Below are 14,345 nucleotides of genomic sequence, written 5' to 3' on the forward strand. Positions count from 1 at the left end.
CAGTTAAAATTTAAAAAGGGGGGGGGGGGGTCTGGCTTTCACTTGTGCCTCCGGGGCAGCTTATTACATTTTTCAAGGCCCTAGTTCCTAGTCTGTAAAGTGGCGACAAGGTACGGCTCGCTGGCAGGTTAATGAAGACAAGGAAACTATCCCGGGAGATGAACGGATACAGATGTCAAAGCACAGGACGTGGCCGAAGGCTCCGGAGGGCGGCGGCTGGGGGTCGCCAGCGCTGGCAGGCCCCGCAAGCGAGCTCTGGGGGTGACCAGCGCGGATCCCAGGCCCTGGAAGCCAAGGCCCTCCGGAGATTTTAAAAGGAGGGCGGTTCTCCCTCTGGCACAGGTGGCGGCTCAAAAGCCGGCCACAGGACCACAGACTCGGTGCTCTCTACTGCCCCCTGTTGGCTGCCCTCGTGGGAGGGTGCACGCCTCACCCGGGCCTCAGAACACTGGGTCTTGGTGCCATGGGAAGAAATCCTCTCCCTCCAGATAACCCCTAGTAGAACTCAACCCCGGAGCACACGCTGCACACGCTGCGATAACTTCTATTTATGGGGCTCCCTGAGTGGCCGTTGGGAAGCGGCCCCAGGGATCCGCCCCCGGGCACGCAGAGGCAGGCCTTACCTCCTTCTCGATCTTCAGCAGCTTCTTCACCGCCACCTCCTTGTCCTGGGAGATCCATTTGGCTCGGTAGACACTCCCAAAACTTCCTCCGCCGCAGTTTTCAAAAAACTGCAAGTCATCGAATTTGATCTGCACAAAGGAGGTGCCGAGAGACGACATCGCATAATGACAAAGGGTGACCCTCGCACAGAACCTGCAGCGGGGGGCGAGAGGGAAAACTCGGTCACACGGGCGCACCACGAGGCCCCGCCAGCCTTCTCCACCAAAGGCACCCCGGTCGCGCGCTGCCAGAGAGCACTGTGGAGGCTCAGAAGAGGAAGGAAGCCAGACTACACACCAGGCAGCCCGTGCAAAAGGCGGTAGTGGCCTGTCCAGACCTTGAACAAGGCAGCACTGGCTCAGACGGGACCTGTAGCGGCGCTGCCTGTGGGCCACCCTGTCACCCAGGGCCTCCTGCCAGGCGGGCATGACCACTGGGAAGCACGCTTGCATAGTCCTCCTGGCATCTGAGGCATGCCATGGCTCCATGCTGCCCTCACGTCATGCAAAATACACACAACCTCAGCCACGGAGCGCCCTGGCACGAGGACAGCCACGGCGCTGCAAACCCAGCACGCATTCTGCCTCTGGGCTCCAGCAAGAAGCCACCAGCTCAGGCATGGCAAAGGCTGGCCAAGGACTTTCCAAACCTGGCTCCTGGGCCTGCGCACTGCAGCAGAACTTAATTAAAAAGCAGAAAATCTGCCCTTGGTTACAACATACTAAGTCAACCACAAACACTGCCAAGGATGTTAAAAAAAAAAAATGAAAAAGAAACAACACAAGAGTGTGCTTGTTTCCAGAGGAACCGCTGACCCCTCCCCGCGATGGCTACTTTGATATTTCCTGCAGCCGGGAGTTCCAGTGCTCTCCAGGTAAGAGACGGTCATTCCTTGTGCACTAAGCCAAACCGCAGGGCAGCAGGGAAACCAAAAGTAAACCAAAACAGCGTTAAGAGCTGATAAAAAGTCTGTGTGTGTGACACAGAATCTTAAGATGTAAGAACAAAGAGAAAAACTCAAATTTGTAGGATATGCTATCAAAACACTGGCCTGAGGTCCTAATGACTGTAACTATCATGAAAGATTAAAAAACAAAGAAACAAACAGAAACCTGGGAAACTCAGAGCATAAGGAGGACTTACAGACCAAAGGTGACTAAATGCAATGTGTGACCACTGGATTCCGGGCTAACACCCATCTACAGAAAATACTATTAGGATCCGAGGGAAATTTTAATATTAACTGCATGTCAGGTAATACACACAGGTAATATGCACAGCAGATAATGGCATTTTGGTTTGCAGGGGCTGTCCTGCTTCTGGACATCTGCATCTACCTCACCCTGAACTCCTGCAACCCCTGTCCCTGTCGGGAGAGCGCGGTGCGGCAAAATGTGAAGAGAGTTTGTCAAAATAAAAAGGTGGAGGAGGGCAGCCTGTGGCTATACAGACTGACAAAATCTCTTCATGAACACCTGGGGCTTCCCTGAGCGCCATCCACCAACAGCCAGAGAGCTTGGTGTGGGGCGGAGCAGCCGTGTGCCATCATCCCATCTGAGGAACATCAGGTGGCTGAGGAATGCAGACCTCTCTCACGGAGAGGCAGGAGGAGGGGGAGGAGGACGAGGCAGGGCTGACTGCTGAGGTCATTTAGAGTCAACACAAAAACACGGGGAGGGGAGCGGAGCGGAGCGGGCGGGGTGGAGGACAGCCCCGGATCCAGAGACAGTCTATAAACATATCTGAAGTTCCAGTTTACCTTGTCGATTTTTTTCTACATCGCATGGTCAGTGAAACATCAGAAAGAATAAAGTTTGGGTGAAGTTTAGGAACATGCTAAAAGGTGGGTATATAGAGTATACAAGTGAAAAAGTTTGTTCAGTAAAATGCAAAACACAGTATTTAAGATTCTCTCAGCACTACAAATGCTGGGTCTATATTTTTATTAACTATTTTTATTTTTGCCAAAGTACAATATTGAAATAGGACTGCCAAGTTTATAATACAAAGTGGAAGTCCCTAGCTGCCTTGTTCCACATACCCAATTCTCACTCTCGAGAGGCAACTCAACTCTCCCTGTGGAACATAAGCATTTAGTTCTCAAATACCATCTGTACCTCCATATACAAATATGTCACACTTCCCCAATCCTCTCGGCTCTGTTACAACATTTGGCTAAGTCAATACTTAGAGTTTATAGGAGTCTAACAAAGTAAATATTATTCCCAGCAGTTCCCTTTAGGACTTAATGACTATATTTCCCCTCTTGGGTAACCTTTTGTTTCTCCTGGAGTTATTAGTTGCCCTGGTTTTGTTTTTGCTTAGCTTTTTATATATTCACAACACTTATTCACCTCATCAAACTCTCCTAAGAACTACAAAACTCCTCAATAAAACTCACACATTAAGTTATCCTTTTTCTAAATCAGAGACATTCTTCCTACACCCTGCACCCTGATTCAGTCTGGCTGGACTGGCTGCTCACTAGGCCTGACCTGGCTTGGGAATTCCTGTCGACAACCATGCTAAGAACTTCCTTCACCGTTTTCCTCTGTGGAAAACCCTGTTCCTGGATCTCCTGCCTTCTCTTTGGCAATTCCCTTGTTTTGATAATGTGCATCTCCCATTAGCTACTTGAATGAGGCACACAGAATGTAATTTTTTGAGAATCTGTGTGTTCAAATGCCTTGGTTGGTGGCCTGACTAGTTATGGAACTCTAAGTAGGAAATCATTTTCTGTATAATTTTAAAAGTATTATTTCATTTTCTTCTAGCTTCTAATGTGCCCGCTGAATAGTCTGATGCTACTTCAGTTACTAATCCTTTTTACATTATTTTTTCATCTTTGAAAGCTTTTAGGATCCTCTATCATCCCTAGAATTTTGAATTGTAATAGGATATACTTTCGGGACCAGCACTGTGGCATGGTTGGTTAAACCTCTGCCTGTGATGCTGGCATCCCATATGGGTGCTGGTTCAAGTCCCAGCTGCTCCATCCAATACAGCTCCCTGCTAATAGCCTAGGAAAGCAGTGGAAGGCAGCCCTGCACCCACGTGGGAGGCCCGGAGGAGGCTCCTGCCTCATGGTTTAGATCAGCCCAGCCCCAGTCATTGTAGCCATTTGGGGAGTGAACCAGTGGATGGAAGACCTGTCTCTATCTCTGCCTCTCAAATAAATAAATCTTAAACAAACAAACAACAATACATAGGCCATAGTTGAGTGAGCCTTTTGCATTCACTGGTAGGACACACTGAACTCTTTCCACCTGTAACTGGTGTCTTAATTCCAGGGCACTTTCTAGTGCTATGCCTTCACCACTTCACCCGCCAGCCTCTCTGAGCCTTCCCCTTTGGTGCCGCAACTCCTTTCATCACCCGTTAGTCTTTCCCTCCAGATTCATGTCCGTTTACACCTGGAACTGCAGTGCCTGCTCCACATCTGCTTAATAATTACTCTGATTATTCTTCCGGTACACCGCTTGTAGGTGGGAAGACGTCAGCCTGCGGCTTCTGCAAGTGCCCCCAGAGGATCCTGTGGCAAATTCTCAACTGGAAACTGCTGCCTAGGCGTCACATGACGGGGAGGCTTCTGGTGCTGGGTCCCGCCGAATCCTAAGGGTGAGTGAGGGAAGAGTAGCGAAATCCTTCCCAGAACAAAAGCAGAGAGGGGAACCAGGGTGCAATCACTGGGAATCAATCCTATCCCTGTGGTGCTGAACAAGCCCAGGAAGTGCTGATGACCCGAGTAGTGACCCGCCACGTGTCAAACTACCCACGGGCACCAGAGGAACGCAGTCTGTGACGTGAGGCAACCGGTCAGGCTGCTCCCAGAACCACTGTTCCTCACAGTGTGTTACACTCTGCCGCTGGAGACGTGGCTGGACAGGAATGGGGCTGTTCAATTACTCGAATGCTTTGAGACTGTAAAAAAATTAAGTCTCGTCTGACTGAAGAGACTTAACAACTCTAGAGTGTGAGTACAGGTTTTTAACTCATGATCCTAGGGGGAAAAAAAAAAGAAGAAAGATTTATTTATTTATTTATTTATTTATTTAAAAGGGTTAGAGAGAGGGAGAGACAGAGCAAGCTTCCATCTACTAGCTCGCTCTCCAAATGGCTACAACACACTGCCCTGGCCAAAGCCAAAACCCAGGAGCTTCATGTGAGTCTTCCTTGTGGGTCTAGGGGCTCAAGCACTTGGGCTATCTTCCACTGCTTTCCCAGTGCATTAGCAGGGAACAGGATTGGAAGTGGAGCAACCAGGATTTGAACTGGCACCAGTATAGGATACTGGCACTGCAGATGGTGGCTTAACCTGCTGTGCCACAATGCCAGCCCCAGCTCCAGTGATACTGGCAAAGCATCATGGGCTTGGCTGAAAACCATGAGATTCCCATTCCCACACACATAAATGTCAGAAAACATGTGAAGGGCCTTCAAAGCATTTATGGAAAAAAGGAATAAACAATAACATGCATTTCCATAAACATTTGCAAAACCTCTGTGTGTGCCTGTATGTGAGTATTCTTCCTCTAAGTTAAAATTATTATTCTAAGAGAATCAACTTATGACCAGAAGAATGAAAAATCTGAGCTGCTGGTTAATCATAAAACACTTAGGAGAACACTGCCACCTGACCAAGTAATATCCTAATTTTCCAAATACATTCTCCATCAAGGACACCAGAATTTAACAAGACTCATCTAGATGTGTTTATTGACAGAGTGTGCCAAACTAAGTATAATGCTTTAATCCCACCCTGTTAAAATAATTACTTTTCAGGGCCGGCGCTGTGGCGCAGGTTAATTCTCCGTCTGTGGCGCCGGCATCCCATATGGGTGCCGGTTCTAGTCCCGGCTGATCCTCTTCTGATCCAGCTCTTTGCTATGGCCTGGGAAAAACAGTAGAGGATGGCCCAACTCCTTGGGCCCCTGCACCCACATGGGAGACCTGGAAGAGGCTCCTGGCTCCTGACTTTGGATTGGCTCAGCTCTGGCCATTGCAGCCATTTGGGGAGTGAGCCAGCGGAGGGAAGACCTTTCTCTCTCTTTCTCTCTTGCTCTCTGTAACTCTACCTCTCAAATAAATAAAAATCTTTAAAAAAATAATTTTCAACAAAAAGAATTTTTTCCATGCAACAATTCTCAATCCTAATTCTTTAGCATTATAACTTCTGTTTCAAAAACTCTCAAAGCTCTTTTCAATGTTAACTATCAAACAACACAGAAGTGGATTAGGGCAGGAATATCATATAAATCAAAGCACAATACAATGTTACAACTCCACTCTCACTGAAAAACACAAACAGGGTGGTTGAATTTAATCATCTGAATGGCCTGCCAAATTTTTTTATTTAAATATTTCCTTAAATTAAAATTTAAAAGATTGTAACCAGTAATTAAATTGCTGAAAGTATATGAGTATAGCATCGTCAGCTAATTATCAAAAATGGAATCATATAAAGATAGGAAATCTTAGGCCGGCGCCGCGGCTCACTAGGCTAATCCTCCACCTTGCGGCGCCGGCACACCGGGTTCTAGTCCCGGTCGGGGCGCCGGATTCTGTCCCGGTTGCCCCTCTTCCAGGCCAGCCCTCTGCTGTGGCCAAGGAGTGCAGTGGAGGATGGCCCAGGTGCTTGGGCCCTGCACCCCATGGGAGACCAGGAAAAGCACCTGGCTCCTGGCTCCTGCCATCGGATCAGCGCGGTGCGCCGGCCGCAGCGCGCCGGCCGCGGCGGCCATTGGAGGGTGAACCAACGGCAAAGGAAGACCTTTCTCTCTTTCTCTCTCTCTCACTGTCCACTCTGCCTGTCAAAAAATAAAAAAAAATAAAAAAAAAATAAAAAATAAAAATAAAGATAGGAAATCTTAAAAGGAGTGTTACTTTACTTTTTAAAGTTTTAGTCTTCACCAAAAATAAAAGACTTGGTCTCTAGGCATTTCTGTGTTTTGTCTCTTGACTTCAGATCAGTGTTGACCTCAAATAAATCATTTGCCTCCCCATGACCCTTATTTTTGCCGAAAATTAAAAACAAAGTGGATTGGCCTTTTGCACAGTGGTTAAAATGCCATTTGTGATGCTCATATCCCCTACCAGACTGCTTGGGTTTGAGTCCTGGCTCCACTTCTGATCCAGCTTCCTGCTATTGTGTACCCTGGGAGGCAGCAGGTGATGACTCAAGTGCTTGGGTCCCTGCACCCACATCAGAGACTTCAGAGTTCTGGACTCCTGGTTTCTCGCTGGCCCAGTCCCGCTGTTGTGGGCACTTAGGAAAAGAACCAGCTGATGGAAGTTATTTCTCTTTCTCACTCTGCCTTTCAAATAAGTAAGTAATAAGTATTAATAAAAATAAGTTTAAGAAATAAGACCCCCCCCTCGACTCTAACAGTAACAAAGCAGTTTTAGAAGGAGGTAGAAATGAGTTTGAACTCTGTCTCTGCCTCTCAGTGACCTGAACCCAACACTTTTTTCCAGATTATGACATTTAAAGACCCAGCAAATAAAAGGCCAAATCCTTTCCAGTCAGTGTCTCAAAACTGATAAGCCAAAAGCCATCAAGTGTGCAAAGTGTTACCTGACTTTTTAGACATCTTTCTTCCAAATCATGGCGATTTCAAAATGGAAGTAAGGGAAGGACTCACGTCAGAGAGAGCTAGCAGCCAATCCAAACGCAGGAGCCGTGAGACCCCAGATAAGAATCAGCGTCCCGCTGGCCTGAGTTCCTGCAGGGCAGTAAAAGCCACCTCGCACAGCTGGCAGCAAGTGGGAGCCTCTACGACCGCACCTCACACGGTGCCCAGCACCTTGCAGGCCCGTGATAAATGGACACTGTGGTTTCTAAACATTCAAGCAAGCTTGGTTATCAAACTGAGCCAGCTATCTCCTCAGCCTTCATAATCAGGTATGCTTTCCTGTCCTCGTCATCAAAACTGGTTTATATTCTTCCATCTACATTAGTTTTTCAGAGCAAGCATTAATAAATACATGCACTATTTTTCACCTGTCTTTTTCTTTGTGCATGTGTTAATTATTTCTAACTTCTCTGTTGCTTTGGTTGGTTTTGGTCAGTTTTGCAGGACCTTATCTCATTTGGTTATCACCATTTTGCTTTCAAACTTTCTTCACAAGGAGAGTATTTTCAGTTTTCAAAGGCAATACTTTCATTTTTTTAGACACTAGAGTCTCTAGGGTCTATCATTTCAATTGCAGCACTCACTCTGGTTGGGTCTGAGAGCATACCCACCTTCTATGGTGACTGCTGTCATCTTTTAGATCTTATCTACTGCATATCAAATAGATACCCACATCAAGAAAACCCTCACCTGCTCCAGGAAATGCCTGAAAATTGTAATTTAAAAAATACATCTACTCTATAAAAGCATTAACTTTACTAGAAAAAGGGCTTTGAAATTTTCTCTGAATGTTTCCATCATTCAGGTTTATATAAACCTATTGTTTCTGAGTCTTTTTTCTTACACCTAATTAATACTTTCCTTTTCCCCTTCTTTATAATAGTTACAAATTTATTCTTCACATAGCCCAAGTCCTTGGGCCCCTGCACCCATGAAGGGACCCAGAAGAAGCTCCTGGTCCCTGGCTTCAGACCAGCCCAACTCCAGCCATTGTGGCCATTTGGGGAGTGAATCAGTGGACGGAAGACCTCTCTCTCACACTCTGTGTCTCTTTCAAATGAAATAAATATTTTTTAAAGTTTATTGTTCATACAATACAGGAAAAAAATGAATTTATCATGACCTGATATGACAAAAAACAATTTTAAAAATAGCCTTCAGCCTTCAACCAATTATTTTGCCAAACTTCCTGTCCTAACACATATTCATGCTAGTGTTATTGCAGCCTCCTTAATGCAGATCAGTGAATAAGTTAATAAAAACTGCTTGATCACCATGGGTATTAAAACAATGTCACTTTGGAATCACTGCTCTGCAATTATTTTTTTCTCCTACAAATCTTATCTTCAACATAAACAGGGAAAGCTTTGATTCAGAGCATTTGGTTGTGACACAAAGGTCAAAGATTCAAAGATTCCATTCCTGAACAGAACATCTATTCTACTAGGATTCTTTTTTTTTTTTCATCATAGATAGGTAGGTAAGTGGGTAGACAGACAGATGAAAGTTGCAAGACCAGCTGGAGGAGATTAGGTAAAGGAATGGACTGTGTCTACCCTGGACCTTCCTTGCTCTCTCCCAGGCCCAGAAAACACTGTGTCTTACACAGAACCGGTTGGGCTCAGCCACGAGAACTTCTCCGGGCAGGGCTACCTGAGAGAGGAAAGAGAATCGCTGTGGTGTCTTTGTTTCCCTCCATCTTTGCTCTACCATGAAAGCCATTTTAACTCTCTAGCTGGAGCAAAGGGGAACACAAAATCCAGCTAGCTCCGTGAGACACGGTGCCTCTCCTCTACCATCTCAGTAAAGCAAAGCTTCCGCGACACCTTCCTTGCGGAACCGCTGCTCTCAGGAGGGAAGCGGGAGCCGGAGTGTGATTGGCGGGGGCACCCTCCCCCCAAGCGATACCACAGGGAACGTGTCCCTGCCCCAACAGGAGCCCACGAGGATGCGTGCTGTGGGTGCGCCCCGTGTGGCTTCCCGAGCTGACTGATAGGAGGCAGCCTGCGTCACAGGAAGATGGTGAGGGAGCACGCACCGCGCTGATGTGCAGAGGCCGGCTCGCGGTGGAGCTCGCTGCTTACGGGGCAGTGGCTCAGGGTACAGAGCCTCCTCCAAGGGCCAGTCTGCCCCCCAAACTCCTGTCCCTAAGGCCTGCGGCTACCCAGCGCCTGCTCCTGTCCAGAACCATTTTCGGTCAAATACAAAAGACCTTAGCATCCTGGCTGCTGCCGGAACAGGTGCAATTTGGGCTGATTCACTGAGTGAATGCCCCGCCTTGATCTAAGAGCAGAGAAGACAGGAAATGGAGATGTGGAAACTCCAAAGGGGCAGACACTGGTTGCAGCTATTAGCTACTGCTTGGGAACCCCACATCCCATATGGGAGTGCCTGGTCCCAGTTCCGCTGCTGATACAGTTTCCTGCTAATGCACACCCTGGGAGGTAGCAGGTGATGGCTCAAGAGCTTGGGTCTCTGCCATCCATGAGAGACCCAGTTTGGGTTCCTGGTTCCTGGCTTCTGGCCCAACTCTGGCTGGTATAGCATTTAGGGAGTGAATCAGTGTATGGAAGCTCTAACAAAATAAAAATAAATTAAAAAAAAAAAAAACTAAAGCAGACAGAGCAGGACCCTATATTATGTTTTGCTGGTCCAGAGACAAAACTATCTGTCGGCAAAAACTGCAGAAAGAATGGCTGGTTGTTAGAGCTACCTAACCAGAGAATATTCTGGCTCTTTCCAGGTGAAGGGTGCTCAGTGGGCGGTAGCTCCAGAGCAGAAGGCCCAGCGCCAGGCAGGAGAGAACAGTGAGTAAGGCTTTAGGCTCCACCCCGACTCTAGGAGGGCTGCAGTATCACCATGACCAACCAGAGTATAATAAATACAATGAAGCTACTCTCAAGTAGGGAGGACCCCTCCTCCTTGGAGGGCTACAGTACCAGGAGCCTGATTCTGAACCGTGTGGAGAAGGATGGGGAGGAGCTGAAATGTCTCCTCCCAAACTGGCTAGGAAAGAGAGAGCCACACTGCAGAGATCCCCCCATAGCTCTTCTCCCCCTTCTCCCCTTTCTCAAAGTTAACAGTACTTGTCCTCTTGAGCCACAGGATCAGCTCAGAAAGTGGGAACTCTGGTTGATCATCCTACCACTATTCTTATCCCAGCAAGATGCAACCACATTGTGCATCAGGGGCTGGGCTGTGGAGCTGTGGTCTGCAGTGCCCTTGATCGGAACCTATCCCCAGCTCATTCCCACACCCGGGGTAGAAAGCACAGCACACAAGGTATAGGAACAGGGGGCGAGCGTTTGGCCCAGGGGTTGTCACTTGGGACACGCATCTCACATTATGATGCCAGGGTTAGAATCTCAACTCTGCTTCCAACCTACGTGTACTCTGGGATTCAGTGGTGAGGGCTCCAGCAGCTGGGTCCCCGCCAACATGGGAGATCCACATAGAGTTCTGGACTCCTGGCTCTGGCCCGGCCCAGCCGTGACCCAGCCCTGGCTGTTGTGGGTATCTGGAGAGTGACCCAACAGATAGAAGCTCTTTCTGCCTTTCAAGTACATAAAATATGTATTCCAAAAAAAAATAATAAATAAGGTATACGAATAATAACATGTCCTGCAGCATCAACTTTAAGATTTGGAATGAACATGGGTCTGTTCTATTTGTTCATATCAACAGAACATCATGGACGATAAAGCAATGTTTAAATATTTTAATGTTCCAATGCAAGATTCTGAAGTGCTGCCTTCCACGGTGGGCATGTAGATGTACAGTTTCTTGAGGGAACAGATTCCTTCTTCTCCATAATAAGATACTCTGGTAGAAAAGCTCGAGATGCAAAAATTTACTGTACGACCTGCAGACGGCAACCCTTCCCTCCTCTTTGGTTTTCCTACATGAAGTCTAGAGATGAATCAGAAGGAAGCATTTTGCCCAAGGCCAGCTGTGCTCACAAGCACCGAGAAGGACCCCAGGGGATTCCAGGGCTGGCCTCTGGGTCAGAATCTTTCCTGGCTCACATGACTTCCAGATCTCTCAGACAGACGTGTAAACGGGTTCATCTTCGCATTCTCCCCCAGGCCCAAACACCGCAAAACTGTGTATAAGCACAGAGGTACAGGAAGCCGTTGCAAACCCCTTATACTCAAAGCACAGAGTAGTCATGAGAGCTTCCCATCGAGTCCCTGCACGCACACTTCCATAGGATCCGGGAGACAGGCGAGGCGGGCGGCTTTCTGTGTGAGGCTTGAGAGGTGTGCAAGAACACCCTGCGCCACCACGCAGCCACAGTGGCTGAGGCTTCAGGCACGGCTCTCACAGCGTTCATGTAGGCCCCCAACTAATACGTGGGGAAGCTGAGGACCAAGGCTGCGAAGGCTGCTTGCACTGACTCCCTGGCTTGCTAGCAACACAACTGAGATTCACACACAGGTCTGATACCAAAGACAGATTCTTTTTTTCACTGCAAGTCTTTTGCCATTGTTTCATTCTGCAGCCTCCTTAGACTTTCCCTTATTTGCCTTTCTTTAAACAAGACCCTTTTCTATTACACTAATTACCCGATAGCTGCCTATACACCTCTAGGTCAGTATGAAGTGTTAATTTCCTATTAGCAATTGTGACAATGGGCTTAGGGTGTCAAATGAGTGGCTGCTCTGTTCTCATAGAATCTTCTGCTGTGTTGAGATAATTTCACTGCTGTTAGGGCCTAATCGATGCTCCAGCTGTCCGTAGGAGTCTGACACAAAAGCACCCACGGATCAGTCAAACCAATCTAAGCTCTAGCATTTACAGCTCTCTTTCCTTAACAGGTGCAGTTTTCCGGGCACAGCTGGAACTCTGCTTACTTGTGTGTAGCGGGGCAAGGTTAATAGCCACACTAGAAGTAGCCTAAATCTTCCCTACAGTAAGACACGAAGGGCCTTGGCTGCTCCTATTACACTCAGACAAGCCACAGCGCCCCTGTCAATCTGTCCTGGGTAGAATAAAATAGAAAGCAAATGACCCTAGTTGATTTTTTTTTCTGACATCTCAGGATACAGATATAAGGCAATTTATTCAAGAATAACATATCACCACATACATCTTTTTGTGGTTAAAAAAAAAAAACACATGACCATGGATTGTCCCCCTCTCTCTTTTCTGCATCTCTCAATTTCTGAAACCAACGGTTCGCTTCGCTCTCTCGCTGCGCACGCACTTTATCTGACCCCTTTCGTGCAACATCGCTGTCATTTCTTGCATGTTTCTGCTGATGACTCGCTTCTCCACTGCGCGCCCTTGCTAACTCCTGCTCCTAAGCCTGCAGCCCTCTCCGAGTCAGCTTCAGTGCTCACTGCAGATAGGCAGGGAGCCAATGTATTGCCAATAGCACTCACTCTTGTGCTGACTTAAAATACACAGAGCAACTTGCCAGGTTTCCTTATTTGGCAAGAAGGTCCCTTAGTTCCCAAGATCTTTGACCATCCATTTTTAGATCCAAATCCACATGCTGAATATTTGGATACTACTTTCCCTGTGTCTCTCTCTTCAATGTGTCCTTATGCATTCCCTAAAAGAATAAGAAATCCATCATCTAGTTTGCTTCCTAAACAAGAAAAGCACATCCCCTTGCCATTGTAGTTTGGTGATTTACTCTGCAATTACTACCACTAAAACTTGTTTTAAACAACATTTTTCAGTTCAAAAACAAAAACCCTCAAAATAATCCTGAAGTTATAGGAGGAATTAAATGGTGGAGGCCCAAAATAACTAGAGCACATCCTCCAAAAGACTGTTTCTTTTATTTTAATGCTCTCTTTTCAAACAAATGAAATTCATATTCATTTGCAAGCTCCCAAATCGCTCACTATTGTAACAAGAATTTAAAACAAAGGCTCTCCACAAATGACCAAAACCATAATTAAAGCACAGCCGTCACATTTGGGGGGTAGGGGGGATGAGGTGGGAAAAAAACAACAACAACAAGAAATGCCACTGCAGAGAGAGAGGCCTACTACAAAGAAGACATTAGCCGGTCTTGAATCACTGGTTTATTTTTGTCTCTCAACGCGTTTGTAGGTTTGGCTCCACGAAGCCTGGCTTCAGCGAAGGTCAGGAGAGCAAGGAGGCCCCCGAGCAGGGCGGGGGACACCTTCAGCCGCGTCCCAGCCCAAACGTCCCGGGTGCGCCGGGCCGAAGCCCCTGCACCGGGACTCGAGGGAGCGGGCTGCCGCACCGTCGCTGCCGTGGGCCACCAAACGCTGCTGCTTTCATTATCAAACTGCCCAAAATAGTAACTAAGTTCCCCCAGAAACGGTGCTTATGCGGCAATCTCAAGGAGCAGGCGAAACGTACGTTTCCAGCAACCCAACAGCGGCGCCCCGTTGTTTTTTTTATTTTTTATTTTTGCCTTTTTTAGGCGGCTCGATGACATTTCGACGGCTCTGAATCAAAGTTTTCCTGGAGCTGTCATGAGCCAGCCAGGCGTGGCGGGGGGACCTCGGCGGACCGCTGCGGACCCGGTGCAGGTCTCGGAGCCCACGCGCCCCGCGCCTCAGTGGGAGCCGGGAGGGAGCCGCGGCGGGCGGGCGCCGCACGCGGCCCGGGACGCGGCCGGAAGGGCAGGGGAAGAGGTCGCTCGGGTGGGAGCCGCCGCTCGCGGCCGAGTCTCACAGGGAAGCAGAAGTCGGCTGTCTGTCCTCGCACCCACGCACGCCCGCCCGTCCGTCCGTGGGAAGGGGCCCGCAGCCGGCCCGGATTCGGGAGACTCGCCTTTCGCCCCCCACCGAGAGTTCCCCGGTCACTCTCCGCCCGGCCGGCTCCGCCCGTACGGCCGGCCGGAGCCCCGGGCCCGGCCAGCGGGGCCGGAGGGCGCCCCCTGCCCGCGCCGCCTAAGCCCGGGCCGCCCCGGCCTGCGCCCGGCTCTTCCGGACGCCAACTTTTCCGTGGGACCGGCCCCAACTTCCCGGAGCCGCACTCGGCCGCGGGCCGGCGCGGGCCCCGGGATCGCTGGCTCCACACACCGCGGCCCGGCGGCCCCCGGGGGCCGGAAGAGGCGCCCCG

General features: G+C 48.7%; 1 protein-coding gene and 1 long non-coding RNA gene across 16 annotated transcripts in view; one reads left to right on the forward strand and one right to left on the reverse strand.

Annotated features, from left to right (window-relative positions):
* The window catches only part of MAP3K20 (mitogen-activated protein kinase kinase kinase 20), a 175,140-nt gene that overhangs the window by 160,333 nt on the left and 462 nt on the right, over positions 1–14,345 (reverse strand). For 7 of the 11 annotated variants that reach the window (XR_016231496.1, XR_016231495.1, XM_051849412.3 and 4 more), the window contains exons 1-2: positions 961–1,151; positions 624–816 (exon numbers count right to left, since the gene is read on the reverse strand). Coding sequence is in view for 9 of the 11 variants with exons in the window: in XM_051849412.3 (XP_051705372.3) it covers positions 624–816; positions 961–1,151 (384 nt within the window). In the remaining 2 variants the exon portion in view is untranslated. Of the gene's footprint in view, positions 1–623; positions 817–960; positions 1,152–14,345 lie in introns of those variants that run through there. The other 4 variants (XM_008258756.5, XM_089329061.1, XM_089329063.1 and 1 more) reach the window with 1 other exon arrangement.
* LOC149127375 (uncharacterized) lies at positions 1,252–13,733 on the forward strand. 5 transcript variants are annotated; one of them, XR_016231508.1, is made up of 4 exons: positions 1,406–1,537; positions 4,149–4,281; positions 6,760–6,988; positions 7,138–13,733. It is a non-coding gene; the product is annotated as an uncharacterized LOC149127375 (long non-coding RNA). The 5 variants fall into 5 exon arrangements; XR_016231507.1 differs by having other exon boundaries at positions 1,422–1,537; positions 1,969–4,281; XR_016231506.1 differs by having other exon boundaries at positions 1,252–1,537; positions 4,149–6,988.

Source organism: Oryctolagus cuniculus, chromosome 3 (genome assembly GCF_051225735.1).
Source record: "Oryctolagus cuniculus isolate XC-2025 breed Fujian yellow rabbit chromosome 3, ASM5122573v1, whole genome shotgun sequence".
In the NCBI taxonomy this organism is placed as follows: Eukaryota; Metazoa; Chordata; class Mammalia; order Lagomorpha; family Leporidae; genus Oryctolagus; species Oryctolagus cuniculus.